This window comes from Miniopterus schreibersii (assembly GCF_964146895.1).
Source record: "Miniopterus schreibersii genome assembly, chromosome: 2".
Classification (NCBI taxonomy): domain Eukaryota; kingdom Metazoa; phylum Chordata; class Mammalia; order Chiroptera; family Miniopteridae; genus Miniopterus; species Miniopterus schreibersii.
In genome coordinates, this window is record NC_138102.1 from 140915740 (window position 1) to 140940326 (window position 24587).

The window sequence follows — 24587 nt, forward strand, 5'->3', positions numbered from 1 at the left end:
AAGGCATTTCCCCAGCCTCTCTGTTCTCTTTTAAAAAAAAAGAAAAGAAAAGAAAAGAAAAGAAAGAATCATACAACAAAGGGGCTTGGGGGGTCAGAGCATACCTTACAAGCTTCTTCCAGAAGTGGTTGGAGGTGGCAGGGTCTGAGGTAAGGAATTGGATGAAATAACCCAGAAATGGAGGCCTGGTAGTATTTTGAAACAAGCAAATGGAAGAAAACGTGTCCTTCTGAGAACAAGACCGTGCTTGTCCGACATACCTCTGTGCATTCGAGCTTAAGGAAAAGCGCCAGCTGGTGACGAGGCAGATGGTGGGGGTAGGGGTTGAAAAAAGCCCAGAGAACTTGTCTTTTAAAAAACGAGGAAAGCAAGGGAACTAAAGACTGCTTGATTGACGCTGAAGGACTAGGGATCTGTCCAGTCATAAAGCCTAAGAAGCCAGGGTGGGGGTGAGGGTGGGGATGGGGGGGAGGAGAGCTTAGGCCATGAGACACAGGCCAGGATGTGCTGTCTACAAAAGGACGCTCAGGCTGGGAAAAATGAAAAAGAGTCTGCAGGTTCCTAAGTCAGAGGGATGCAGGGCAGGGCAGTTATTAGTGGACAGAGCCCAGGGTGGACAGAGGGGGGAGATGGGGGACCACCATTTTCCCCAGGGCTCAGAGAGGAAAAGACCCAGGGTGACAGAGCTCAGTCAGCCCTGGAGGAGTAGGGGAGAGCTTGGGGGTGGGGGAGCCAGTAGACTGATGGCCCGCCCCTTGAGAGCAGTAGGAGTCTGGCCAAAGGCTCCAGCTCACCGGTATAAAGTGAGCCTATCCTTGAGATTCAGGCCAGCCACCCAGACTGTCCCGAGGGCCCTGCAGTGAGGGGCGAGTGGGGCCTGCAATTCAGCTCTGCACTCAGGCTAAGGGCTGCATCTTTGCCACCGGCACAAAGGTGCCCTAGGGCCCTGCAGCCGCTGGGTTACACAGCTGTCAAACTCCTCTCTTGAGGCAGGAAGGAGGGGACATGCCCCTCCTGAACGAGGTGGCGGCAGATGGAAGGGAGGAGACGCTAATGCTGAGGAGTTGACAGGAAGGCCTAGACTCAGAGAGGTGTTTGTGGAGAGACGCCAAGGAATGCTGCTAGAAAGTTCTATGACTAGCTGTGTGAGGGAACCACCGCCAGGTGGCAGGTCACTAAACATCCTCTGATACGTTCGAACAAGCAGAGGCTCATGCACAATGTCCTCTACTGTCTGTCTGGGGTTTCACCCAGCACAGCTCCTGCGTTTGATAAGTGAGAGTGAAACTGAATTTAAATTGATGTGATTGCTACCTGTTTTCTTAATAATATGGAGGATTCGTGTTAACGTGTGTAGGGGTGGGGCAGGGGGAAGAGGGACTAGTAGGGATGGGGAGAGACCAGTGAATTGCTTGAATATTAAGTTACACATACCTGGAGAGATGTAACTTCAATGACCCCTACAAACTACTGGGGAGTCTCATACTCTGTACTTGGCGATACAGTGGGTGGTGTTAGGGTGATTGACCGCCCAGGTTTTCCAGAACTGTCCAGATTGTGGCACTGGACAAGCCACCAGTCCTGGGAAACTGGGACAGTTGGTCAATGTAGGGCCCCAGACTGTAGCCATGGGCTCTGCCCTAACACTTGGGTACATATCCCATTTGCCATGGGACTCAACATGCCAGGATCCAGAGAATTTCATGCTAGGAAAGTGAAGGGTGTTGAGAAGGGAGGGGAGGGGATGGAATGGGAGAAGAGCAGATGAATCTATTGTTTGAGACAGCTAACTTTGGACAAGGGTGGAAAAACAGGCCCCTTTCAAACTGCTTCAGACAGGCAGATAGCATTAGGTTTCCACACTGAAATCATTTTCAAATGATCAGATAACTCAGTTCCAAGTCTTTTCTAATTCTAAAGTACCGCAGTTTATCCCCAAATCTTGTCACCCCAAAGTTAGCTCAGAAATCCTTCAAGCTTTTTCCTCTTTCCATTAATTACCTTGATCTACAGAATGCTGGTTCCCTCGACTATGCCCGAGAGTAGTCAAAAAACCAATGGGCTAGAGAGAAAGGGCCTTAGGATCCATTCTCCAACCAAGCAGACAAGGCTTTGGACATGTCCACTTCGGGTTATTCATGGCACTGATTTCTATTTCCCTCCAGTGTAGTATGCTCTGAGGAAAGGGATTTTACACTCCCCCCATCCCCAGGAATATACTTAACTAAGACGGCAGGAAATCATGGCACAAATAGACTCGGCTCCTTTGGGGGCCTTTTGAGGTCCTGTCTCTCACAGCTCCCCTTGTGTAACACAGAGCTTGTTCTTTAACCTAAAGCACTGGCTCAGTGATGTTTCTTCCCCTCCCAAACCTCGTATGACTCCACACTGTCTGCAGGGAGGAGGGAACTGTCTCAGCCACCATCTTTCTCCCATATACTCTGCTCCCCGAGTTAAACCTTCCCTTCCAGTCCACTGGGCCGCTCACTGCCTCTCGGACGCACTGTGCACCTGCCCAGTCTGGTCTGCCTTGTGGTTCTCAATCTCCACCTCACAGAGCCCAAAGTATTTTATTCTGATTTTTAAAAAGAATCAGAATTTTAATAACAACTGCTCATCTGAGTCACTCGTTTAAGCATTATTGAGTATAGGCATGTGGAGTTAAACTACAACAATCACAACGGCAAAACAACTCTCATGGGCTTAAATTTTATCTCCTCTAGTTCAACTTCAATTTTTGGAGGGGAAGGAGAAGGTCTTAGATGTCTCCCTCAGGGTCCAGCTCTGAGTAGTCCACACAGTAGGCACCCAATTTAATATTTACTGCATAAACCAATCTCTTCAGGCCTTGGGACACTCATTAGTCCAGTGGACTCAAAGACTGGGGTGTGGAGTGTCATGACTAATTAAAGGGTAGCCAACAAGGTGAAAATTGGGACTGTCAGAGATCTTACTGTGTAGGCCAAAGAAAATTCCCTGCAATTATATTCTCTAGGAACCAGCTGGGAGGGGCAGGCACCTGTGTGTGGCCGCAGTCACAACACTGTTGTCTGGAAACCCCCTCCTTCTGCTTCACAACTACCACTGCCACCGTCATTATCACTGTCACTGGACCCTTACTTGCCAACTGCCAGCAAAGGACCGGCACAGAGAGGCACTCATTGAGCGTGTGTGGAATGCGCACAGAAAGGCGCAGGGACCCTAGCCCCAGTCCTGGGTCTCCCCAGCCCATCACTTTGGAAAGTGGGTGGGCTCAGCGCATTCTGGGCACATCTGGCAGGTGCAAAGTGAGAAATCAACATTGACTCTTGTTACTACTGTCACTATGACCACAACTGGCTTTATTGCTGCCACCATTACTCCTACTGCTGCAGGTCGTACTTCAGTCCCCGCTGCCTGGGAGTGCCTGCTCTGAGCCGGCCCTGTGATGAGTGCAGTTGGGGGTATAAACCTGGCGTTCTGGAGGCCCCTAAAATCCCAATCACAATAGTTCCTCCTCCCAGCACACCTCTAACCCCTGTCCAAGGTGCTTTTCAGTTATCCTGGAGCTTTGACCCAGGATTAAGTTCTCTGTGTGGAGTCCTCTCATTGGTCTTCAGGCTCCCTGGGGTCTGGGCCATATGTTAGTCCTCCCCAGTCAAGGGACTCACTCCCGTCATCATTTGTTGATGTTTGGGACATCAGCGCTCACACACAACCTGGTTTAGAAAAGCACAAGAGCTCACTTCAGTTATGCCCTCTCATGCCCTAGGGCTAGGCCCTGCCAGGGAGGCTGGGAGGCAGGGTCCCTGGAGAAGGAGCTTCCACTGCTGCCTCTGGGCTGAGAGAACACGAGGAAGGAAAACCCTCCAAGGCAGCCAAGCCTATGTGCATCTTGCTGCCCAGCTCACTCTCCCCCTTTCCCTCCCCAGCAGTGGAGCAGTTGTCTACTACCTCTGGCTGATCCAAATGGGCCAAGGCTCCTCATTTTAGTTATAGAAGTGATCAGAGTCCTGTGTTAGGGCAGCTACCAGCTGCTTGATTTTGGAATAATTTTTAAACATTTTTTACCCCTCCCTCCACCTTCCCACAACTACCTGAGCTATAATGGGCTGGTCTCTTCTGTTCCAAGATTGAGTGGCTTCTTGGAGTGATCAGGAAATTGGCAGAACAGCCCACTCTGAACCCAGGAGGGAGCCTCAGGGTCTTGGTCATTGGGCAGAGTGTTTTCCCAGGGGGTGTGGGGGCAGATGCTATCCCCAGGGATAGAAGAGCTCACATCCCAGCTCCTGAGGCTGCTCCATGGTCTGACCTCCTAGGATGGAACAGATCACCTTGTCCAGGAGAAAAAATTCAGCTGCAGTAACCGCCAGCTACCTGAAAAGGTTCTCACTGCCGAAAAGGTAACATCAAGGTCACCACTACCTAGGCCCTGCCCAGTACAGAAAGCCCCAAACAGCACCCCAGTCATCTCCACTGACTTCCTGGCATCTGTCCCATTGCTGGACAGCTGTGGTCCTTAGAGTGACTCAGAGAGCAGCCTTTGAATCTTGGGTCTAGATCTTTGAAGACATCCATCATGTCCTTTTCAAGTGTCCACTTCTCCAGCATGAACACCCCAGCTCCTCTATAAGACGAGATAATAGGGAGATGGGGCCTCTAGGGAGGAACCTGGGGTTTTGGATAAAGCCTCCTTGCTGATAGATAAGCTAGAAGGAGGCAGCGCTGGAAAAGTGAAGGTAGGAGATCTCTGGAGGGGATAACTCTCTAGGTCCTTAATTAAGAGCTCAGATAAAAGCCCAGTTAGACCCTCCAGTCTGCAAGGGCAGCATATTCCTCTCGCTATCAGAGGTACTTTGTTGCTGCAAAGGGCTTGGCGATCACTGTTCCACAAATTGCCCACGGCCCCTGGCCCTTTAGCAGGAGGAAAGGATACAGTGGAGAGACGCCCTTTTCCGGTGTCCAGGGCTCAACAGGATAAAAGGAGCCAGCGCCCGGGTGTCCCATCAGTGTTCTCTATCTGTCGGTGACTGTTCTTCTCCAACTCTGACAACTCCTTCTTTCCTGCCATGAGTCGGCAACTGAGCATGAAGTCTGGTGGTGACAAGGGTGGCTTCAGTGGCTACTCGGCAGTGGTACTGAGGAAGGCTGTGGGTGGTGCAGCTTCTCACCGAGGGGCTGGCAAAGGACCTGGGGCCAGCTTCGGCAGCCGGAGCCTCTACAGCCTCAGAGGGGATCGGTGTGTTTCCCTCAGTGTGCCTGGTGGTGGTGTTCGGACTGGAGGTTACAGCTTCTGCCCTGGCTCTGGGTATGGTGGAGGCTGGGCCCCTGGCTTTGCTGGCAGCATCTTTGGCAGTGCGGCCCTGGGGCCTGTGTGCCCATCCATCTGCCTACCTGGGGGCATCCACCAGGTCACTGTCAACAAGAGCCTCTTAGCCCCCCTCAATGTGGAGCTGGATCCCAAGATCCAGAAAGTGCGCGCCCAGGAGCGGGAGCAGATCAAGGCGTTGAACGACAAGTTCGCCTCCTTCATCGACAAGGTGGGTCTCATGGGAGGAAGATATAACAGTTCAGTGAGGTGGGAGGGATTCCAGGCTTCCTGGGAGTGGGTAGAAATGTGAGTGGAAAGGTTGCAGCTGGACCTCAAGAAGGGCTCCCTGATCATAACAGAGGGAAGAACAGACCTGTCAGCTAGATGGCACAAAGAAATAAATGAATGTGTTGCTCTCTTTGGGGATTTTACAGAGAAGGGTGGGGAATTGGGTAAAGAGTAGCCATTTAGAAACCTTGAGAGAGAAATGGTGGGTTTCTGGAGGATGGTGGATGAACCTCTAGCTCTTTAAAGAAGACAGAAAGTTAATAGAATCAGCACTATTTAGAGGGAAGGGCTCATGGTACAGAAGACATGTGTATGGACATGAGGAAGAGCGTCTCCTGGGTGCTGGCTCAGGTGACAGAAGAAAGCTGTGGACTCACATTTTTTAGTGATCAATTTTGTCCAGAAGGCTATGGAATGAGCACTTGCAAAGGATCTTGTTTATATGGAATTCCATGAGGAGGGCCGGGACTTGAGTCAAATGACTTTAGGAAAAATCTATATAACCTGGAAAGTCAATGGTGTATATCCACGGGGTCTGACAGCGTTTGTGGTGGTTCTAGGTGCGGTTCCTGGAGCAGCAGAACCAGGTGCTGGAGACCAAGTGGGAGCTGCTGCAGCAGCTGGACCTGAACAACTGCAGGAAGAACCTGGAGCCCATGCTGGAGGGCTACATCAGCACCCTGCGGAAGCAGCTGGAGACGCTGTCCGGGGACAGGGTGAGGCTGGACTCGGAGCTGAAGAGCATGCGGGACATGATGGAGGACTATAAGAAGAGGTGAGCAGGAACCACCAAAGATCATCTGGGCTCAGCCAATTTTTGAGCCACTTTAGGAAGGGAGGGAGCAAACACCAGAATCAGGACTCACAGCCCTTCTCTGGTTGTGGGGGAAAGACCTACCCTGTCTGATGACTTCCTATCTGGTTGCTAGGAAGAAGTGCCTATGCTCACTGGTCCACTGACTGGTTCAGTGACCAGTTTGGGGAGCCAATAGGCACCTGAACATTTTTCTAAGGTCCAGCAAGTGGAATGTAAATGAGGTAACTCAGCCTCTGCAGTGCTCACCACTAGGAGATCTTGTGGGAACTCTATATCCTGAGCACTTGCCTGACCAGAGGGAAGACAAGGTTACTTGGCCGTTGGGACTGAGGACTCCACTATCTTCTTTCCTGGACAACAGGTATGAGGTGGAGATTAATCGGCGCACAGCAGCTGAGAACGAGTTTGTGGTGCTCAAAAAGGTAAGGGAGAAAAAAGCCTAAGGACTCTGGTGTCTCTTATACCCACATCCTAACCAAGTCTGCTCAGGACTTCATCTAGGCCTCCTGGGGAGGGGCTGGTGCCTGAATGGGGATGGAGTCATAGTTCTGGTCACCAGCAGGTCGATGAGACAGGGCATACACCCAGAAAATGGACAGAGATAAACAAGAGAGAATTCTGGTGTGAGAATTAGGGAACTCTGGTTCAGCTCAGCCTTCCTGTGTGACTTGAGGAAACTCACTTCACCTCTCTGGGCTTTGTTTTCTTCAGGTATAAGAGAATGAGCAGGCTTCATCATCCTTTCCCTATTCCCAAAGATTCAGTGAGTCTGAGAGAAAAGCAATACTGAGTAATTTTATTTATCAACATTCTTCCCTTTGTGGACAAAACATAGGTAATCAGATGACTTTGGGGCAGAGACAGGATGACTGATGCAATGGGGGTGTATTGACCTGTGGCTCTGGGTCCCTCTTGGCAGGATGCAGATGCAGCCTACACAGCCAAGGTGGAACTCCAGGCCAAAGTGGACTCTCTGGAGAAAGACATCCAGTTCCTCAAGTGCCTGCACGATGCGGTGAGGACACTCTTCCTTCTCCCCATCCCGCCTCTTTCCAGCTGAGAACTTCACCTGGCTTATCCAAGGAGATGCCAATAGGAGGCATTTATATAAACAGTATGAAGGCTGTTTTGATGGAAAAGTGCAAAACCCTGCACTGGGAGACCATGAAAGTGTAGGATTCTGGTCCTCAGAGACCATAGACACAGGAGACAATCTCATCTGAGCCACGATAGTGACCTTGTTCACAGGCAGGAAAAAATTACTCCATGAAGTCCTACTAAAGCACAAATTCTTGAGTCTGTAAATTGTAGGAAATGCCTTCCACTGCCTGTTGCCTGTGTAGAGTGTGTCCTGCTACTGTGAGCGCTCTGCCTTGGCTCCACAGACACAGATCTCCAGCAGGCCCTTCCTGCCTCCACTTTAGCCCATTCTACCAGGGGCTGCAGGCCCAGAGACTGATGGGCACAGGAGGGAAACTGGGCGACCCTGACTCTGTCCTCACTTCTCAACTTAGGAGATGGCCCAGATTCAGACTCACGCCAGTGAGACCTCTGTCATCCTGTCCATGAACAACAATCGAGATCTGAACTTGGACAGCATCATTGCTGAGGTCCGCGCCCAGTATGAAAAGATTGCCCTGAAGAGCAAGGCCGAGGCCGAGGCTTTGTACCAGAGCAAGGTGGGCACTGGGGCAGGGGCCTCCGTTCTCCACTAACCCTTTCTTTCTTGGGAAGGGACACCTTCAACAGGGAATTGGAGAGATACCTTCGCAGATGTGCTGATGAAAAAGTTGTTATAACCAATGTTTTAACAACATTCTGCCCAAAAAGAATCCTAGGCAGAGACCATTATCAAAGATAAATCATAAAAGTGGCGTATATCCAACAGAGAAAGACAGGCCATCCTCTGGTAGAGGAAAAAAGCGAGGTGTTCTTGTTATAAAACAAAGATATTACCAGGGGGTGGAGCTCGTTGCCATGGGGCGGGAGAAGAGTGACAGATAAAAGGACAGTGGCTGCGGGTAGGCCAGAGGCGAACAAGAGGAAGCCAGGAGCTCTTTTTGTTTCTGTCTTTCTTTTTCTAAAATCACAAATAGGACTTTTTGTCACCATTAAAAGTCTGAATTTTAAATAGATCCTTGGATGGGGCAGGGCTCATATCTATCAGCTCAACTGTCTTTTCATGGCTTTGGGGCAGGGACAGGACAGCTGATAAGATGGGGCTCACCACAGGACAACACAACCCCCATCGCATGAGCAGTGCTGTCCTGTCCCTGCCCGTATCAGTTCAACTTTAGCACCTGTCTCAGCCCCGGTAGCTTTTCCAGAACTGCTACCTTCACCATGAAGCTCCACGAGTTTTTCCAATTCAAACTTGGGCTTGAGCATTTTGTCTTTTCTAGCAGACATCATGGAGTGGAGAAATAGATTGGCAAGCCTTTCTGTGTCTTTTCCAGTGCTGTCTGGAGTCAATTTATTGACCACATCTTTCAAGTCTTTTCTCTGCACCTCTCGGGTCATGATTTGAGCATAACAGGTCTTCCTAATCTGATTGTTGTGTTTTTTAGTAAAACCAACACAGAACAGATGAAGCAAATCCCATCAGTAGTCTTGACATCAACATGAGCTTCAACCATGGTCTGCCAACTATTGACCATGGAGCACATTTTGTCACGGGTGAGATCCATGCCGTGGAAATTAGTCAGGCAGTTTTGCCCTGAACATCTTCAGTATTAGCTTCAGTTTTCTAAATGCAGCTTCATCATTTTTGCAGATCAGCTAGGATCATTTCAAAAGCACGACCCTTGAGACCATCAGATGTAATTTTGGTTCCTTGAGTTCTCGTGACTAGAGTTTTTCCAATATTCCTTATATTGAACGCATGTGGTGCTTTCACATCACACCAATTCTTCTTAGAAAACAGATCAACCACTTTTTTCTTGGCTCCCCTTTTGCCGTCTTTCATAAGGCGCCCTGTTCTTGCCTATCACCATGGTGCTGCTAAGAGAGCCAAAGGCCAGGAGCTCTTTTCTGATCAGTGTGGGAGGAGCTCCAGGAGGGGAAAGTAGAGTTCTAACTGCCTTTTGGGTAAGAGGAGCTATGCTTTGGAGTGAAACCCTTTTGGGTGTCACTGAGAAGACCCTTTACCTGGGGATCTCAGGACCCCATTCCTGCGAGTTCCAGCACTCCTTTCACATTCCTTAAAGCCCAAGAACAGCAAGGTATAGGTTCCTTGTCTCCATCTAGGCCATGTCAGCCCCTCTTCTGTGAAAAGCTGGCCAAGGGGAGAGGGAAGGATTTGAGCTACAAGTCCTGAGCCCCAAATCCCACCACCCAAGGATATGCACTGACTTCAGCTTCCTTGGCCCTCTGCCACCCATATGAAAGGGCTGCAGGATGATGTCCATTGTGAGGACCTCACCTATCCTGTTCCCAACTGTACCCCCAGTGGGTACTGGTGAACAGACCTGGCCCTTTAAAAGATGCATCTACGAAGAAGCACTAAATGAGCGGAAAGGGTCAGTGCTCTTCTTATGTTTTGGAAGTGCTTAATAAATGTGAACTGCCTCTTTCCTTTACCAAACCCAGGAAAGGCTGCAGACAGGGTGATGAGGAAGGAGGGCAGGCCCAGCAAACAGGTTCTGCTTAGAGAACCAGGTGGACTTCTTGGTCAGAACCACCATCCAGCAGCTGGAAGGATGCCCAGGTCCTGGCTCCAGCGCCTTCTGCTCCAGAGCCACCTCCCCTGGCTCAATTCAGGGGTGGAAGTGTTTGCTCAGGACCCTTCCCTTACCTGGAATGGGTGGGGAGCGGTCCTGTCACATCATCAACTTTCTTTCTCTGGGAAACCAGATCCAGGAGTTGCAGCTGGCAGCCGGCCGGCATGGTGACGACCTTAAGAAGACCAAGAAAGAGATATCAGAGCTGAACCGGCTTATGCAGAGGATCCGGTGTGAGACAGCCAATGTGAGGAAGCAGGTGGGCAGCGACACCTCAGAGAACACGAAGGTCAATCTCACCCTCTGCGATGGAGAAATTGGAGCCCACTCTTTAGTAAAAAGCAAATCTCCCCCACCTGGGCTTAGGAGCCCCTCTGCCATCCATTGTCCTTCCCTGCCCCCCCCCCCCCAGTACTGCTGCTGTCAGAACAGGCACCCTGCTCAGAATTGAGAGGGGCCTCAAGCTTATTTCATCTGACTCCACAGTTCAGATAAGGAGAGGGGAAGTGACTTGCCTACAATCCCCAGCTGGTTATTTTTTAAAAATTTTATTTATTTATCGATTTGAGAGAGAGAGAGAGATTTGTTGTTCCACTTATTTATGCATTCATTGGTCGTTTCTTGTATGTGCCCCGACTGGGGATGGAACTTGCAACTTTGCCATATCGGGATGACTCTCTGAGGCCAGGCCCCACACCTCTTCCTCCCACTGGACACTCAATGCATGTGGGGTGCGTGGGGTGTGCATCCAAGGCCCCTCAGTGTGGGGCAGGGTTCTGACAGCCAAGTGAGAATGACAGCAGGTGAAGCCCTCTGGGTCCCCTGCCCTGTGCCGAAGTACCGTTTCTATTTCACCTGAGGGATCCTGTCTTAACCTGGAAGCAGCAGACCTTAAACACTGTATCAGTGGGAAGATGATTTTAAGGGGTGGAGAATCCTTCCTATGTTCTCCCCAAAGAACTAGGTCAGTTCTGCTAATGATGGAATTGCCAAACTGAAAGATCAGAGCCCACTCTCCTTCCTGCACTCACAGCCTTTCACACCAGGCAACCCTGGGAACATGGGGACAGCTTCCCAACTCTGCATAAGGCTGACACACAGACTCCACAAGGACTATTCCTCCTTTGTTAGCACCTGTCATCACAGGGCTTCCAGATGTTCGTCAGAGCCTAGTTTCTGAGGCCACGGGTCTAATTTCAGGACAGACTTGGGGACCATCTAGACAGACCATCCTCAGAGTGCTGGGATAGTCCAGAAGCACTCACTGTTGGTGCTAAAGGGTAGGCAGGGTTCCAGCTGGGAGATGTCCTCCAGGCAGAAACCCTATCCCAGGGGCACTGGGCATGCGGATCCTTAGAGGCATCCTGGTGTCTCAGAGCAATTCCTTTGGACCTGGCATACTTGGAACCTACAGCCATCAGTGGGTGTTAGACAACTTTTCAAACATTGAAGTCTGTGCTTGAGTTCCTGAAATGCAATTGCTCTGACAACTTTTCAAGACAACTTTACATATTCATCTGCAAGGAAAAGAGGGGAGACCCAGGTTCTTGTGTTGGCTCTGCAGCTAGCACCTGCTCACTTTGGGCCTCATCTGTAAGGCCAAGGGGTTGATGCTACCTAACCTTTAAGATCTAAAAAGTATTTTGTGTTCTGATGATCTCCCTGTTCTTTGCCTTTCAGTGCATCAATCTGGAGACGGCCATTGCCAATGCCGAGCAGCGGGGGGACAGCACCCTCAAAGATGCCCAGGCCAAGCTGGATGAGCTGGAGGCTGCCCTGCACCAGGGCAAGGAGGAGCTGGCCCGCATGCTGCGGGAGTACCAGGAGCTCATGAGCTTGAAGCTGGCCCTGGACATGGAGATCGCCACCTACCGCAAGCTGCTGGAGGGCGAGGAGTGCAGGTGAGGGCGTAAAGGTGGGGGAATGCCATGGTGCCAAGGGATAAGGGGCTGTGGGTGACTGTGCCCTGGGATGAGGGGCCATTTGGAAGCTTCCTGCAAGGGGAGGTCAGACGTGAGCCATGAAGCACAGGTGGCTGGTGGTGCTGTGAAAAGAGCCAATGGGGTCAGAGAGACCTAGGTTTAATTGCTGGCTTTGCCACATACTAACTGCTTGGTTCTGGTAAATCATTTAATGTCCCTGTGTCATCTATAAAATGAGGATTATAAGCTGCACCTAATGGGTTGTTATAAGGATGAATTAAAATAATATACACATAGAAGCAGGAGCTCATCAAGGCTTAGCTGAATCTAGACATGTCCCTGAGGTTCTCTCCTTCTCTAACTTTCTGTCCTTCAGGATGTCTGGTGAGAATCCGTCCTCTGTGAGCATCTGTGAGTATCCCTGAGAGAGGGGTTTGGTGGGGATTCTGGCTGGATGGGAAAGTGGGGACCCCAGGGTAAGGTGATGCCACCTCCACTCATTGTCTCCCCCCAGCTAGGAGTTTCTGGTACACTCTTGTGAAGGTTCTCTGGCTTCATAGGAAACCTAGTCCCCTTTAGTCCCATGGAAACAGTGACTGAAGTTGTGCCTGCCCCATGTCCTTTCTAGCTCCCCCCCTGAGGCACCGTCATTGAGAGAAAGCGTTGAGAACATGGCCTTGGGAGCCAAGTGGTCCTAGAGTCCCCAGGAGGGCAGGAAGCATGCCTGTCCTGTGTGGTCCTCACTTTACAGAACTGGGCTCACAATAGGTCTCCATTCATCTTCGGGGTGTTTCTTGATGATGAGGGATGCTGTGGGATTAAGGTGGTGGCTGGCTCGCTTGCTGACCAACTCCGCCGCCCCCTTCCCTGCCCTTGGCTCTTCCCCCTCAGCCGTCATCAGCAGTGCGAGCAGCTACCACCCGGGCCCTGCCGCCAGCCCCGCGCTGGGCACCAGCGGGGCGGTGGGGAGCTCGGGAAGCACCCGGAGCGGCCACACTAGGACCAAAGCGGCACGAGGGGCAGGCCCCAAGGACTCTCCAGGCAAGAGCGCCCCAGTCAGCGCCCCAGCCAGGAAAGCCACTTGATGAGCCCCACGGCCCCACTCACTGCAGCATCTCAAAGAAGAGATGCCCTTCGATGCCCTGCCTGAAGATACCGCCACCCCAACCCTCCGCCCCAACTCCCAGGACCCTCGTCCATCTGTACCATGGCTTATCTTACTGTCAAGTTCTGATTGGAACTGTCACCTCCCTGTTTCCTCAGGTCCCATGTGCACTTTGTGACTTCTCGTTTTCCTTGCTGCCTTCACTTGGCAGGGGTCTCAGGGGGACAAGCTATAAGTATCTTCTTGGCCTGGGAAGCTGTGATCTTCCCTGCGGAGGGAGGAGAGGAGGGAGTGGGGAGAGGGAGCGGGAGGGAAGCAGGGAGAGAGGCGAGGGGAAGGGAAAGGTCTTTGCAGAACCGCTCCATTCAGGAGAAATGTGTTTACTCTCAGGCACCAGCTGTGCCCATATTCACAAGGCCAAGTGAAGGAGAACTGGGGGTCTTCTGCCACCTGTGTCACCCACCCACTAACTTTATTACCAGTAATAGCTTCTACCACATGTCAAGAACCTACTATGTGCCAAACTCCCTACATGCTTTGCGTTTAATTCTCACCCTCCTGCAAGACACAATTAGCATCCTTGGGACAGATGAGAAGCCCTGTCCTCTGAGAGGCTGAAGAACCTTTCCCGTCACTCACTAAGTACCAGGTCAGGAGACGAGCCAGATCGGGCTGACCCCAGGGTCTGTGTTCTTCCCATGGGGTGACACTGTCTCTTTAACAAAGGGAATGTCAAATTCATGATTCTTTTAATGAAGGCAGCATAGTTACACTGTCTTTTTGTCAAGGACTGTGGGTATGTGATTTATCTTTGGTCTTCTCTCTGGGGCTGTGTCCTGCAGTAGTTTCTGACTCAATTCCTGTTGCTATGAGCTGTGTTCCGTGAGGGAAACTTGATCTGTTTCTGGTGGTGCCTCCCAGCCCAGAAGCCATGGCTCTTGGTGTAAATATGTCTAAGAATGGCAACACCCAGTTCCTCCTTTGCGTGAGTCAGAACTCTGAATTTCTGCTCTATATTCAATAAACTGCCCTTGAGTAATGTCAGAGGTGCACTGCTGCCAGTGTGTCTGTCTCTCCAAATTGCCCACCCCCTAATGATGATGTGTCCCACCTCGCACAGGTGCACAAACCTTTTGGGAGGCTAGAGGCAGACCAGAGCAGCCTGTTCTGGAGGTGAGGTCAGGCTGATAGGAAAGATGGACACATGCAAACCACACACTCGTACAAATCAGGGAAGGGCAGCCCAGTGCAGCAATGCGGAGAAGTGACCAGAATGGAAGAGCTAAGCAAGGAAGACTTCTTGGAGGAGGAGGAGGGGACTTTAATCAAATAACCAGAAAGATAGGCACATAGATTCCTGGAGAGAGAACTTACATCACATCATTGCAGTATGGGTGCAGGTTTTGTGTGCTTGTTTGAGTGAGAGGTGGGAGGTCTCAGATTTTCTGATGTTGGTGGTGGGGCTGATTTAGTTTCCAAGTTCCTCAGCTTTGGCTGGGAGAATTCAGCCCGTTAGTAAGCTTTCTGATTTGTCTTGTGTTACCAGTGTGCGCCGAGATGTGCCCCCTATAGCCCTCAGGGCAACAGGTGTGGGGCCTTTCGTGTATTAAGGAGGCCTTTTCTGTGTGTGCCCACATGCAATGAACCTCAGGAAGGACAAGATCGCAGAAGTCTGGTGGGTTTTCTGCCCAAATGCATCTCTCTGGTGTCACTGTGAGCCTTGGGAATAGTGAGTGCTCTGGGAGTTACTGGGCTTCTGTTGCAACTTGGCCACTAACCAGTCACCCTGCTATGCTCAGACAAAACCAGTGGCTCTTAACCTGGTGGGTCATGACCCCTTTAAAATCTGTTGAAGGCTATGATGGCCCTTTTCCTTTGGAAAGTACACAGAATTATGTCTGAATGTTCATAGGTTCACAGACCCCCAAAGCCCATCCACGGACTCCCTGGGCCATGAGCCCCAGGACCAGATACCCCTAAAGTCCTTCCCAGCACTGATGCTCTGCCTTCCCCAAAAGGCCAAATTCCCAGTGACCCAGTAAGAGGGGCTGGGGTATAAGGTGGATGGGATCCACATCCTGAAATAGCCTGTTGAGGAATCTAAGAGCCATCCATGGACTCACCTCTTCCAGGGCCACAATGCAGGCATGCTTCTGACTGCTGAACTGTGAGGCCCCAGTGCTATTCCCAGTCCCCGATGCACAACGAAGGACTCAGAGGTTAAGTGGATGTGATCTTGGGGGACAGAGGTAATGTGTCCCGTGCTGGGGTCTTGAGGATGGCAGAGGGGCAGCCCCCCTGGTTGCAGCTTATCCACATGAGAAATGGAGAGATTCTTTGTTATCTGGAGCTCAAGATCCTGAGAAGAGCACAAGGGTGACCATGCTTTTAATTTAAGATTCAGTTTGGAGATTTTTTTTTTAAAGTCAAAAAGGGAAAGCATGGAGACAGGACTAGTGGTGACCAACTTCAGTTCTATGGGTCAGGCTTCAGTATGCAAGGCAAAGAGACCAGAAGGAATAGATGCATATGGGAGTTTGGGCTGGAGAGCACCCAGGGGAGTGAGGGGGCACCCACACTGTCTAGGAGAGTAAGTACCTGCTTCACTTGCTCTGTGGAGGCCTCTAGTGAAGGTCCCATTAAGGGTGGGGCTGTCTGGCTGGGTGATGTTCATGCTCACACAGTCCCTGTGCGTGGATTGTCATTTACACCTTTTATTACCTGGATAACATTTACTGCTCTTTTGAGATTCCTCTTGGAAGCCTTCCTGAACCCCCAGGATGGACTGAGCGTCTATTGCCTAGGACCTTGCCGTGCCCAATGCTCACCTTCGCTTTGATATCTCCACATGTGATTGAGATGATCTCTCTATGTTACTGATTCCATTACCACCAGACCTAGGGTCCCCAAGGACAAGGACTGGCCTTATTCTTTGCTGAGCTTAGTAGACAATCAAGGGAGCTTCACCCAACAGAGACACCCAGAGGATAATGTTCTTAGGATTTTTCTATCCAGCACAATGTGTTTAAAATATTTTGTAGGGTAACACCCATACACCTATGACCATTTTGACAAGGGTGCCAAGACCATTAAGTGGAGGAAAGAACAGTCTCTTTAACAAACGGTGCTGGGACAATCGGATACCCTCATGCAAAAGAATGAAGTTGGACTCTTATATAAAGAGTCAGACCATATATAAAAATTTACTCAAAATGGATCAATAACCTGAATATAAGAGCTAAAACCATAATACACTTAGAAAAACATAGGAATAAATTTCATGACCTTGAATTGGTAAAGGATTCTTGGATATGACACCAAAAGTATAAGCAACCACAACAAAAAACAGATAAATCATATTTCATCAAAATTAAAAACTTCACATCAAAGGACATTATTAAGAAAGTGAGAAGATAACCTGCAGAATGAGAAAATGTTTGCAACTCATATCTCTGATAAGGGTCTATGCATAAAGAACTCTTACCACTCGACAACAAAAAGCCCAACAACCTAATTAAAAAAATGAGCAAAGGACTTTAATAGACCTTTCTTCAAAGAAAACATACAAATGGTCAACAAGCACATTAAAAAATGCTCAACATGATTAGTCATCAAGGAAATGCAAATCCAAACCACAATGCGGTCCCATTTCATACCCACTAGGATGGCTGGAATAAAAAACAATGGAAAACAAAAAGTGTTGGTGAGGATGTAGAGAAACCGGAGCACTTATACATGCTGGTGGGGATGTAAAAGGGTCCAGCCCCTGTGGAAAACACTCGGGCAGTTCTTCATAAAATTAGACATCGGATTGTCATACGACTGAGCAAGTCCACCCCTAAGTGTACATGTCCAAGAGAATTGAAGACAAGTGCTTAAACAAATACATGTACAAGCATGTTCATAGCAGCACTGTTCACAATAGCCAGAGGTGGAAGCAGCCTGCTATTGCCTGAGTTATGTCTTCCCAGAGTTCCTATGTTGAAATCCTAACCCCCAAAGATGATGGTATTAGGAGGTGGGACCTTAGGGAGGTGCTGAGAGCAGAGCCCTCATGAATGGGATTAGTGTTATAATAAAGGGGACCCTGCAGAGCTCCCAGCCCTTTCCACAGTCTGAGGACATAGTGAGAAGCCACTGGCTATGGGCCAGGAGGAGGGCCATCTCCAGACTACAACCACGCTGCTACCTTGACCTGGGACTTCTCAACCTCCAGCACCGTGAGAAATAAATTTCTGTTGTTTATAAGCCACCAGTCTATGGTATGTGTTATAGGAGCCTGAAAGAAATAAGATTACAGCTCAAATGTCCATCAACAAATGAATGGATAAGAAAATTGTGGCATATTCATAGAATGGAATATTATTTAGCCATAAAAAGGACTAACGTGCTGATATGCACTACAGTGTGGATAAACCTTGAAAACATTATGCTAAGTGAAAAAAGACACAAAAGGTCACGTACTGTATGATTCCATTCATCTGAAATGTCCAGAATAAGTAAATCCAGAGAGGTTTGGTGGTTGCAGGAATCAGGATAGGAAGATGGGAAAGTGCCTGCAAATAGATACTGAGTTTCCTTTTGGGATGAAAATATTTGGAACCAGGTAGAGGTGGTGATTGCATTACATCGTGAATATATAAATGCAGCTGAAGTGTTCACTTTAAAAAGATTAATTTTCTATGAATCTCACCTAAATAAAAAATAATATTTTGGGGGAGGGGGTAGCAGAGAAAAGGCCAGAGAAACTGTGTCCCTTGATTCTGCTCCCAGCCCTTCCTACCATATGGCAAATAGCAACCTGGAATAAATGTAGGACGAACAGTTGAGGCCAGTAGGAGGACAGAGACAACCCACCCTCCACTTGATTAAGCAAGGGCAAGGCTGGGGTTTGGGGACTTCTCTCTTCCCTTATCCCCAATATGAGAGCACAGAGAGGTCGCTCAGAAATTGGTGAATGACTTGCTGATTACGAGAGAAGATGGCTGTCAGGAGGTGTGTGCCCTGTCTCCTGAACCCTTGGTCCACTCTTTCTTGCCCCTCCTCCCTGTGCCTTTCCCTCCGCCTCTGACCTTCTCATTTTCTGGCCTTTACAGATGTTCTCCCTAAGTCCCAAGCGTGGCGCAGCACGAGGCTTTAACTGGTTCCTCCATGTTCATTGGTGGAGACAGTCTCATTGAAACGCACGCTCTGCGGCCTTGAGAACTCACCTTGTCCATCCTCTGCCCCTGGGAAGGAAGTTCTTACAGACCCAATTAGTCAGAACCTTTCCTGCTCTTATGGTCTCAGAGACCTTGAATGAATGAATGAAAGAATTTGATTCCCTTACTTGGTCACCAGCTCTGTGTCACCACAATAGGCTCTTGCCTGTGTGCCACTAGTGAGAACAATGAACATACAGAGGTTTGCCAGCAATGGCTAATTCAAGCTAGGGCCCGTTGTCAGGTGGATGGTCATCAGAAACCCATGCACACATGCATAGACAAGTACTCATTGGCTCACAGGTTCATGTCTACAGCAGATACTGAAAATATTTAACAATTGGTACAATCAGGCACTAACCCATCACAGTAGATGTCAGCCATAGACAACCGGGACAGCCATGAAGGTCCCTACTGGCTGGATACCTGTTCTGCTCATGTCTGTGTTCACGTCCAGCCACATGTAGATACGCACCCACACACATCTTCTGAAATGTTGGAGCATGTCTGTCAGTTGGCAACAGCACTCACAATTCATGCCACAAGCACTGACGCCTGGGGCCACAGGAGTGGAGAGTATTGCCTGGCCTTGGAGGGACCTGTTAGATCATTTCAGGCTGGACAGATGCACACATCACCTGGGCAACAGTGTTGTGTGCAGGAAGGTGCAGCAGACCCTATCTGGCAGGGTGTGGAAATCTGAGGAAACTGAGGGGGGCTTGGGGTAGGCTTCCCAGAGGTGTGTCTTGGTTTATCTTAAAGGATAAGACAAGTTTGCCCTGGTGGGTGGGAGGCTGGGAGAGCAGCCCAGAGCATGACATCAGGAAAGGCACGATGGGTGTAAGAAATATGTAATTGTCTCAAAGCACCCCCATCCCATCTTCATCCAAGTCCCGAAATTATATTTATTCTCTTCAGAAGAGCAAAGAAAGCTGAGATGGATAGTGAGGGGTCAGATCTGGCTGGTCGGAGGGTCTGTGACAGGAAGAACAGAGTGTGGGAGAAGTCAGAAGTGGACTTGCAGGATGGCTTGAAGGGGTCAGATGAGGGAGGACTGCCCAAGAGGCTCCTGCCGAAATTCCAGAGGGAGAGAGGATAAGGGGCAGCCTGGGCCATGGCAGTGGTGATAGAGACAGAGGAGCTGGGGCAAAAAGGACAGGTGACCTCCTGATGATGGGGAGCACCTGGGAGGATGGGGCCATGGGCACTCATCGCAAGGCAGAGCCCATGTGGGTTAGGAAGTGTGAGCTTAGTTTTTCACACTGTGGTACAGATGCAGGAGGGACAGCAGGAAATTGGACCTGGAGCTTGTGGGACGCTAGAGTTGGGCACGTGCCCCCAGGATAGGGCAGGTGGGGAAGCCAGGACGGTGTAGAGGCCAAGAATGCACATTGCAGCCAGACTGCTTGGGTTGAACCCTGGCTCAAATTCTGGCTCAGCTGCTCACTGGCTATGCGAACTTGAGTAAGTTACCTAACTTCCTGTGCCTCAGTATCTTCATCTGTAAAATAGGGATAATAATAGTACCTGCCTCATAGGGCTGTTGTGAGAATTAAATGAGTTAATATAGGTGAAGTGCTCAGAGCAATGCCTGGTAGAACTCACACTGCGTGTTAGCTACTACTATCATCATCATCATCATCATCATTATTTACAAGTTGCCTGCCATTCACCTTGGGGAGTAGGTGGAATAGGTATTAGTATCCCCCTTTTTAGAGATGTGGAAACAGAGGTTTAGGGAGTTGGGAGACCTGCCCATGGTCACATGGCAGGACCAGGATCTGGGTCCTCAGAGACTCCAGGGTCCTCAGAGCCAGAGGCTTGGGGTGAGGCTGGAGGAAGGAGATGGCCAGTAAAGCTCAAAGGAGGTGCTTCCACCTGCGGAGCTGAGTGAGGGCCAGGGCTGCCCTGGAGGGCATCTCTCTGCAGCCACACTGAGAGCCTGGCAGGACAGCACTCCTCTGTCCTTTATATCCCAGCTCCTGTGGGGTGAGCTCACTGTTGGCCTTGCCAATTGCAAACCTGCTGAACAGCTATCCTGCCCCTAGATGAGCAGCTCTGATTGTGGCCAAGTCCCCCAGGAACTGTGCTCTATCCAGCTGGCTTGGGGCTGGGCACCCTGCTTGCTGAGTGAAACTACAGGAGGATGCGGAGGTGCGAGGAGGGGGCATGTGGGTGTCACAGATGGCGTGCTTTTTCCTGGGTCTGTGTGCTGAGGAGGGTTGGCAGGACCTGTGCTGATGTCATCCAAATCGTCCAGTTCATTCTCTCTAATTTTGGAGACAATTATTTGGGTAGAGCACTACCTTCCTCTCTCTGCGCCTCCAGCCTCTCCCCACCCCCCACTACTCCTACCCACACAACAGCTAGATCCTGCTTCCTTGAACACGTATGGCTCAGACTCTGCCTGGCTCATGAGCCCTCAGTGGCTCTCTACCACTTGCCCTATCCCATGCACTGCTTGGGACCTAGGACCCTACTCCTCATGGTCATCCTTTACTCTCATGATTGCTTCGGCCTGGAGGGCCCTTTCCTCGGTGCCCCTCCTCCTGCCAGCCTGGGCTGTTTTCACATTTCCTCACTGCCCGTCCACCTAAACCTTCTTCCTTTAAAGGACTCGAGTTCAAACCCCCTCCTTCGGGGCAGCCCTGTGGATTTAGTGTCCCTAGGTCTTGCCTCTCTTCTGTGCATTCCCTTTTCTTCTCGCAGCAATTACCATCTTGGATTGTACTAGATTTGCTTGCCCGTCTCTTCCTGAGACCTTCTCTGGAGGCTCCTCAGACCCCAGAACACTGAGGGGGAGCAAGTGGGTCCCGACTGGAGCCAAGGGATCACAACAGACATGTCAAAGTGATTATCATCACAGACAGAAACAAAATTACAAAGAAGGCTACAAATTGTGTGAATCAAATAAAACATTTGGGCTATAAAACCAAGAGACATAATTTAATTTTTTCCTTGAATGTCCCAGCTAGATGTTCCCGTAGCTTGGGGATTTGATTCTCTGATCTGACACACTTCCTTCCACTGTTTCACAGATGAGTAAAGCTGCGGCTCAGAGACTTCCATGCCTGGCCAAACATCGCTCAGAATTCCATCCCACCTAGAAAGCTGGGAGACCCACGGAGGGGCATGAAGGGAAAGTGAAGCTAAGATACATCCTGCCTCCCCCACCAGCCTGAGAGGCCTCCTAAAGCAAGGGGCTCTGCCTCCTTCTGCCCCTGACTCTCCCCAAATCTCAGTTAAGGCTGGGAAGTGCCTTCACAACCTCAGTGAACTGTGGTCCTGTCCTGGTTTCCTTCAGTCCCTCCCTTTTTCCCTCCAGCAAAAAAACACAAGCACCCAGGAGCCCCACCTGGGCCCACCCTTCCTGTGGGTGGCCTAGAGCTCTCCTCCTTCCTGCTCTATCATCATCTCCATCAACAACATGGGTGTTTCATACCTGATGGCCAGTATCTGACTAACTAATTCACGCTAAGGTGTTAATGACTTGTTAATAGCGTGATGAGATACTATTCCCAGGGACACCGGTATTTGGAGGGGTCCAGAAACTAAGTTCTCTGAGGGCAGGATGCTTGCCTTGCACCACTCAGGGCTCGGCAAGCTCAGTAAATGCTCCTAGAAGGGATCAAACCAAGAAACTTGCTGCCTGAAACGGCTTCCTGCTGGATTTCGCACTTGGTGAGCGCTTGTTGGACAGCGGCTTTATTGTCATTCCCAACCGACCTTTTCATGATCAGAAGTGGTCTGATTGGAGAGATTCCTTGAGCCTGGGACCTCTGGGAACACAGTCGCTCCTTGTCCTCTATCAGCAGATGACACTTTATGGGAATGGGCCGATCCAGACAGTCTCCCCAAAGAAGAGAAAGCAAGAAAAGAGGAGAGGACAGGCAGGTTCCTAAATTCTGCTCTCCTTTCTACTTTTAGTAATTGATAATATTTATTGAACACTGAATATGTCCGAAGCACTTACCAAACACTTTACATGGATTAACACATGTAATCATCGCAACCACCCTACTAGTTTATTATCCCATTTATAGTTGGGGAAGGTGAGGCTTTGAGAGGTTAAACAAAGTAACACCGTTCGGTGGTAGAGGGGAATCCAAGGGGCAGCTCCTGGAGCCTGGGCTCCCACCTGATGCTCCCACCGGCCCAGCAGCCACTTGAAGATGCACCTTCCCTGCTGTTTGCTGCACCAACAACCACCTGCCCTCTGCACCTGGGAGGGGGTGTCCAGGGACTGGTCCTGGGCCCTGAGCAGAGGCACAGAGGGAGGAATGGGTTGGGGGACATGGAATGCTCACCCAGGCCCTAGGCCCCAGACCCCAGGCCCCGGGCCCTGGGGAACACAGCAGCCTGCACACGGGTGTCCACTGACAGAGAAGTCCATGGCAGGGAGGAGAGGAGATGAGGCTAAATCCAAGGTTTTAAACTAGATTTCAAAAGAGCAGAAGGATTTGGATTAAAAGAGACGGGGAGAGAATGTATTCCAGGCTGGGTAGGACTAGTTTGTCAACATTTTGAAGGCATTTGAAGATGAGGCCTGTGGTTGAAAGGTCTTTGGCTGGGGCAGAGAGCATCGAGGAAGGAGGTTATGCGCATGGGCAGGGCCATCAGCTGTGGGGCATTGAAGCTTGAGCTGGGGAGCTGTCACACACGTCGGAGACACATATAGCCAGCAAAGCCATAGAGGGGGATCACCATGTGAGGACGGGGTCCTGAGCTGTGAAAGGCCTTTAGTGTTATACTGCACACTCCTTGTCCCCAGCACTGGGCACGATGCCTGGCACCCAGTGGATGCTCAACAGAGGTTTACCGAAGGGAGAATGTAAGAGAGGGAGGGAGGGAAGGACGGAGGTAGGAGTATGCTAGGTGGTCTCTGATCTGGAGAACCTTCTACTTTCTTTACAAAGAAAAACTGAAATGGCATGTGACACAGCCTTCAGAGGAACCCTATGGGAGCTGCCCACAGAGTCACGGTCCTTCCAGCACATACCAAGAACATGCTAAGGGCTGAAGAAGATGAGGGGAGCACAGACCTGGGCTATGCTGACCCAAGAAGACCCCTGGGAGGAGGGCAGGATGGGGGAGCCATAGAACAAGAGGTGGCAAGAGAGAGGGGAAGGATGAATGGACGATGGAGAGGAGGGATGGAGAGAGAAGGTAGGAAAGAGAAATTCTGGTGGTTTCAATAAGAACCACAAAGACAAAATGTCAGGGGGAAGGGTGAAGAAGTGCTGGGGAGATGGAGGGAATGGATTCCAGGTCAACCCCTAAACAAAGTGAGGGAGAGCCTCACTCAAGCCTGGCTCCAAATTTTCCCTCCTATGGCCACCGCCAGCCAAGAATCACAGCACACTGTGGGGCCCCAGCAGGGGTCTTTGGATAAGGGCAAGCTCCAGGAACAGTGTTGGTCATGGGAGGAAAGGACCACAGCAGCAATGGCAGTCATGTGGGAGGACCAGGATCCACCCCCAGAGCTGGGGACGCAGGATGGAGGGGACAGCAAGAAGAGTCTGGGCAGGGATCGCAGAGACCGCAGGACCATTTGGAGGAGGATGGCACCATGCTCATGGGGCCACCCTCTTAGGGAGGCCCGCACTGGGAGGCCCTAGCCAGCCTGCATTCCTGGCTTACATGGGTCTGGAGAGATGCAACAGGAGTTTGGTCTCACTTTCACAGCAGCTTTTTCTATTTGAACTCTAGACAGATGGCTCCTGTCCTCAAGTTTCCCCTAGTCTTATTAGCAGATACACATTGGAGAAAAGACAGAAATGATGAAATGGGACACTCCCCCCCAACCAGGAGTCTTTCCCTGAAACCTGCAGGCCCTGAGCAACCCTCTCTTTGTCACCTATTCCTCCTCCCAGTTGACTCCCTGAATTTCTCAGTCACCTGCCCCAACTCCATCTTCCTTTCTCTTCCTCTTTCTGTCCAGTGCTTGAAGGACTGGACATCAACTGTCCCTTGCCTTATTGTGGCAGTTTGAGATGGGTCAAGTGTGGAGACCCCTTTCTCTGGGGAATTTGCAGAAACACATGGCCCCCCTGTGTCCAGGGTTGACTCTGGCCTGGGCTGCTCATGTCATGCCGGGGAGAGGGTCACTCCACCCCCAATAGCCCAGCAGAGAGAGCTGCTGTCTCCTATGGGTTAGGAAAAGAGGCATCAGTGGGTTGTGCTGCCAGGAGGTCTGGGGGAGGGGTGAATGCCTGAATAATCTGGCCTTTTCTGGAAAAAACAGT

The 24587-nt window shown here is 50.4% G+C and overlaps 1 protein-coding gene and 1 pseudogene across 2 annotated transcripts; one reads left to right on the forward strand and one right to left on the reverse strand.

Moving 5' to 3' along the window:
* Nucleotides 1-5048: 5048 nt before the first annotated feature.
* LOC308551791 (keratin, type II cytoskeletal 74-like) lies at nucleotides 5049-13121 on the forward strand (the record flags this gene model as incomplete). Its single annotated transcript, XM_081126441.1, has 9 exons — nucleotides 5049-5519; nucleotides 6139-6353; nucleotides 6757-6817; nucleotides 7315-7410; nucleotides 7910-8074; nucleotides 10248-10373; nucleotides 11795-12015; nucleotides 12413-12447; nucleotides 12928-13121. 9 exons carry the CDS (start codon nucleotides 5049-5051, stop codon nucleotides 13119-13121), a joined length of 1584 nt encoding a protein of 527 aa, XP_080982567.1.
* Nucleotides 8619-9388, reverse strand: LOC308553585 (small ribosomal subunit protein eS1 pseudogene; annotated as a pseudogene). Its single transcript has one exon. The product of its transcript is annotated as a small ribosomal subunit protein eS1 pseudogene (transcript).
* Nucleotides 13122-24587: the final 11466 nt, after the last annotated feature.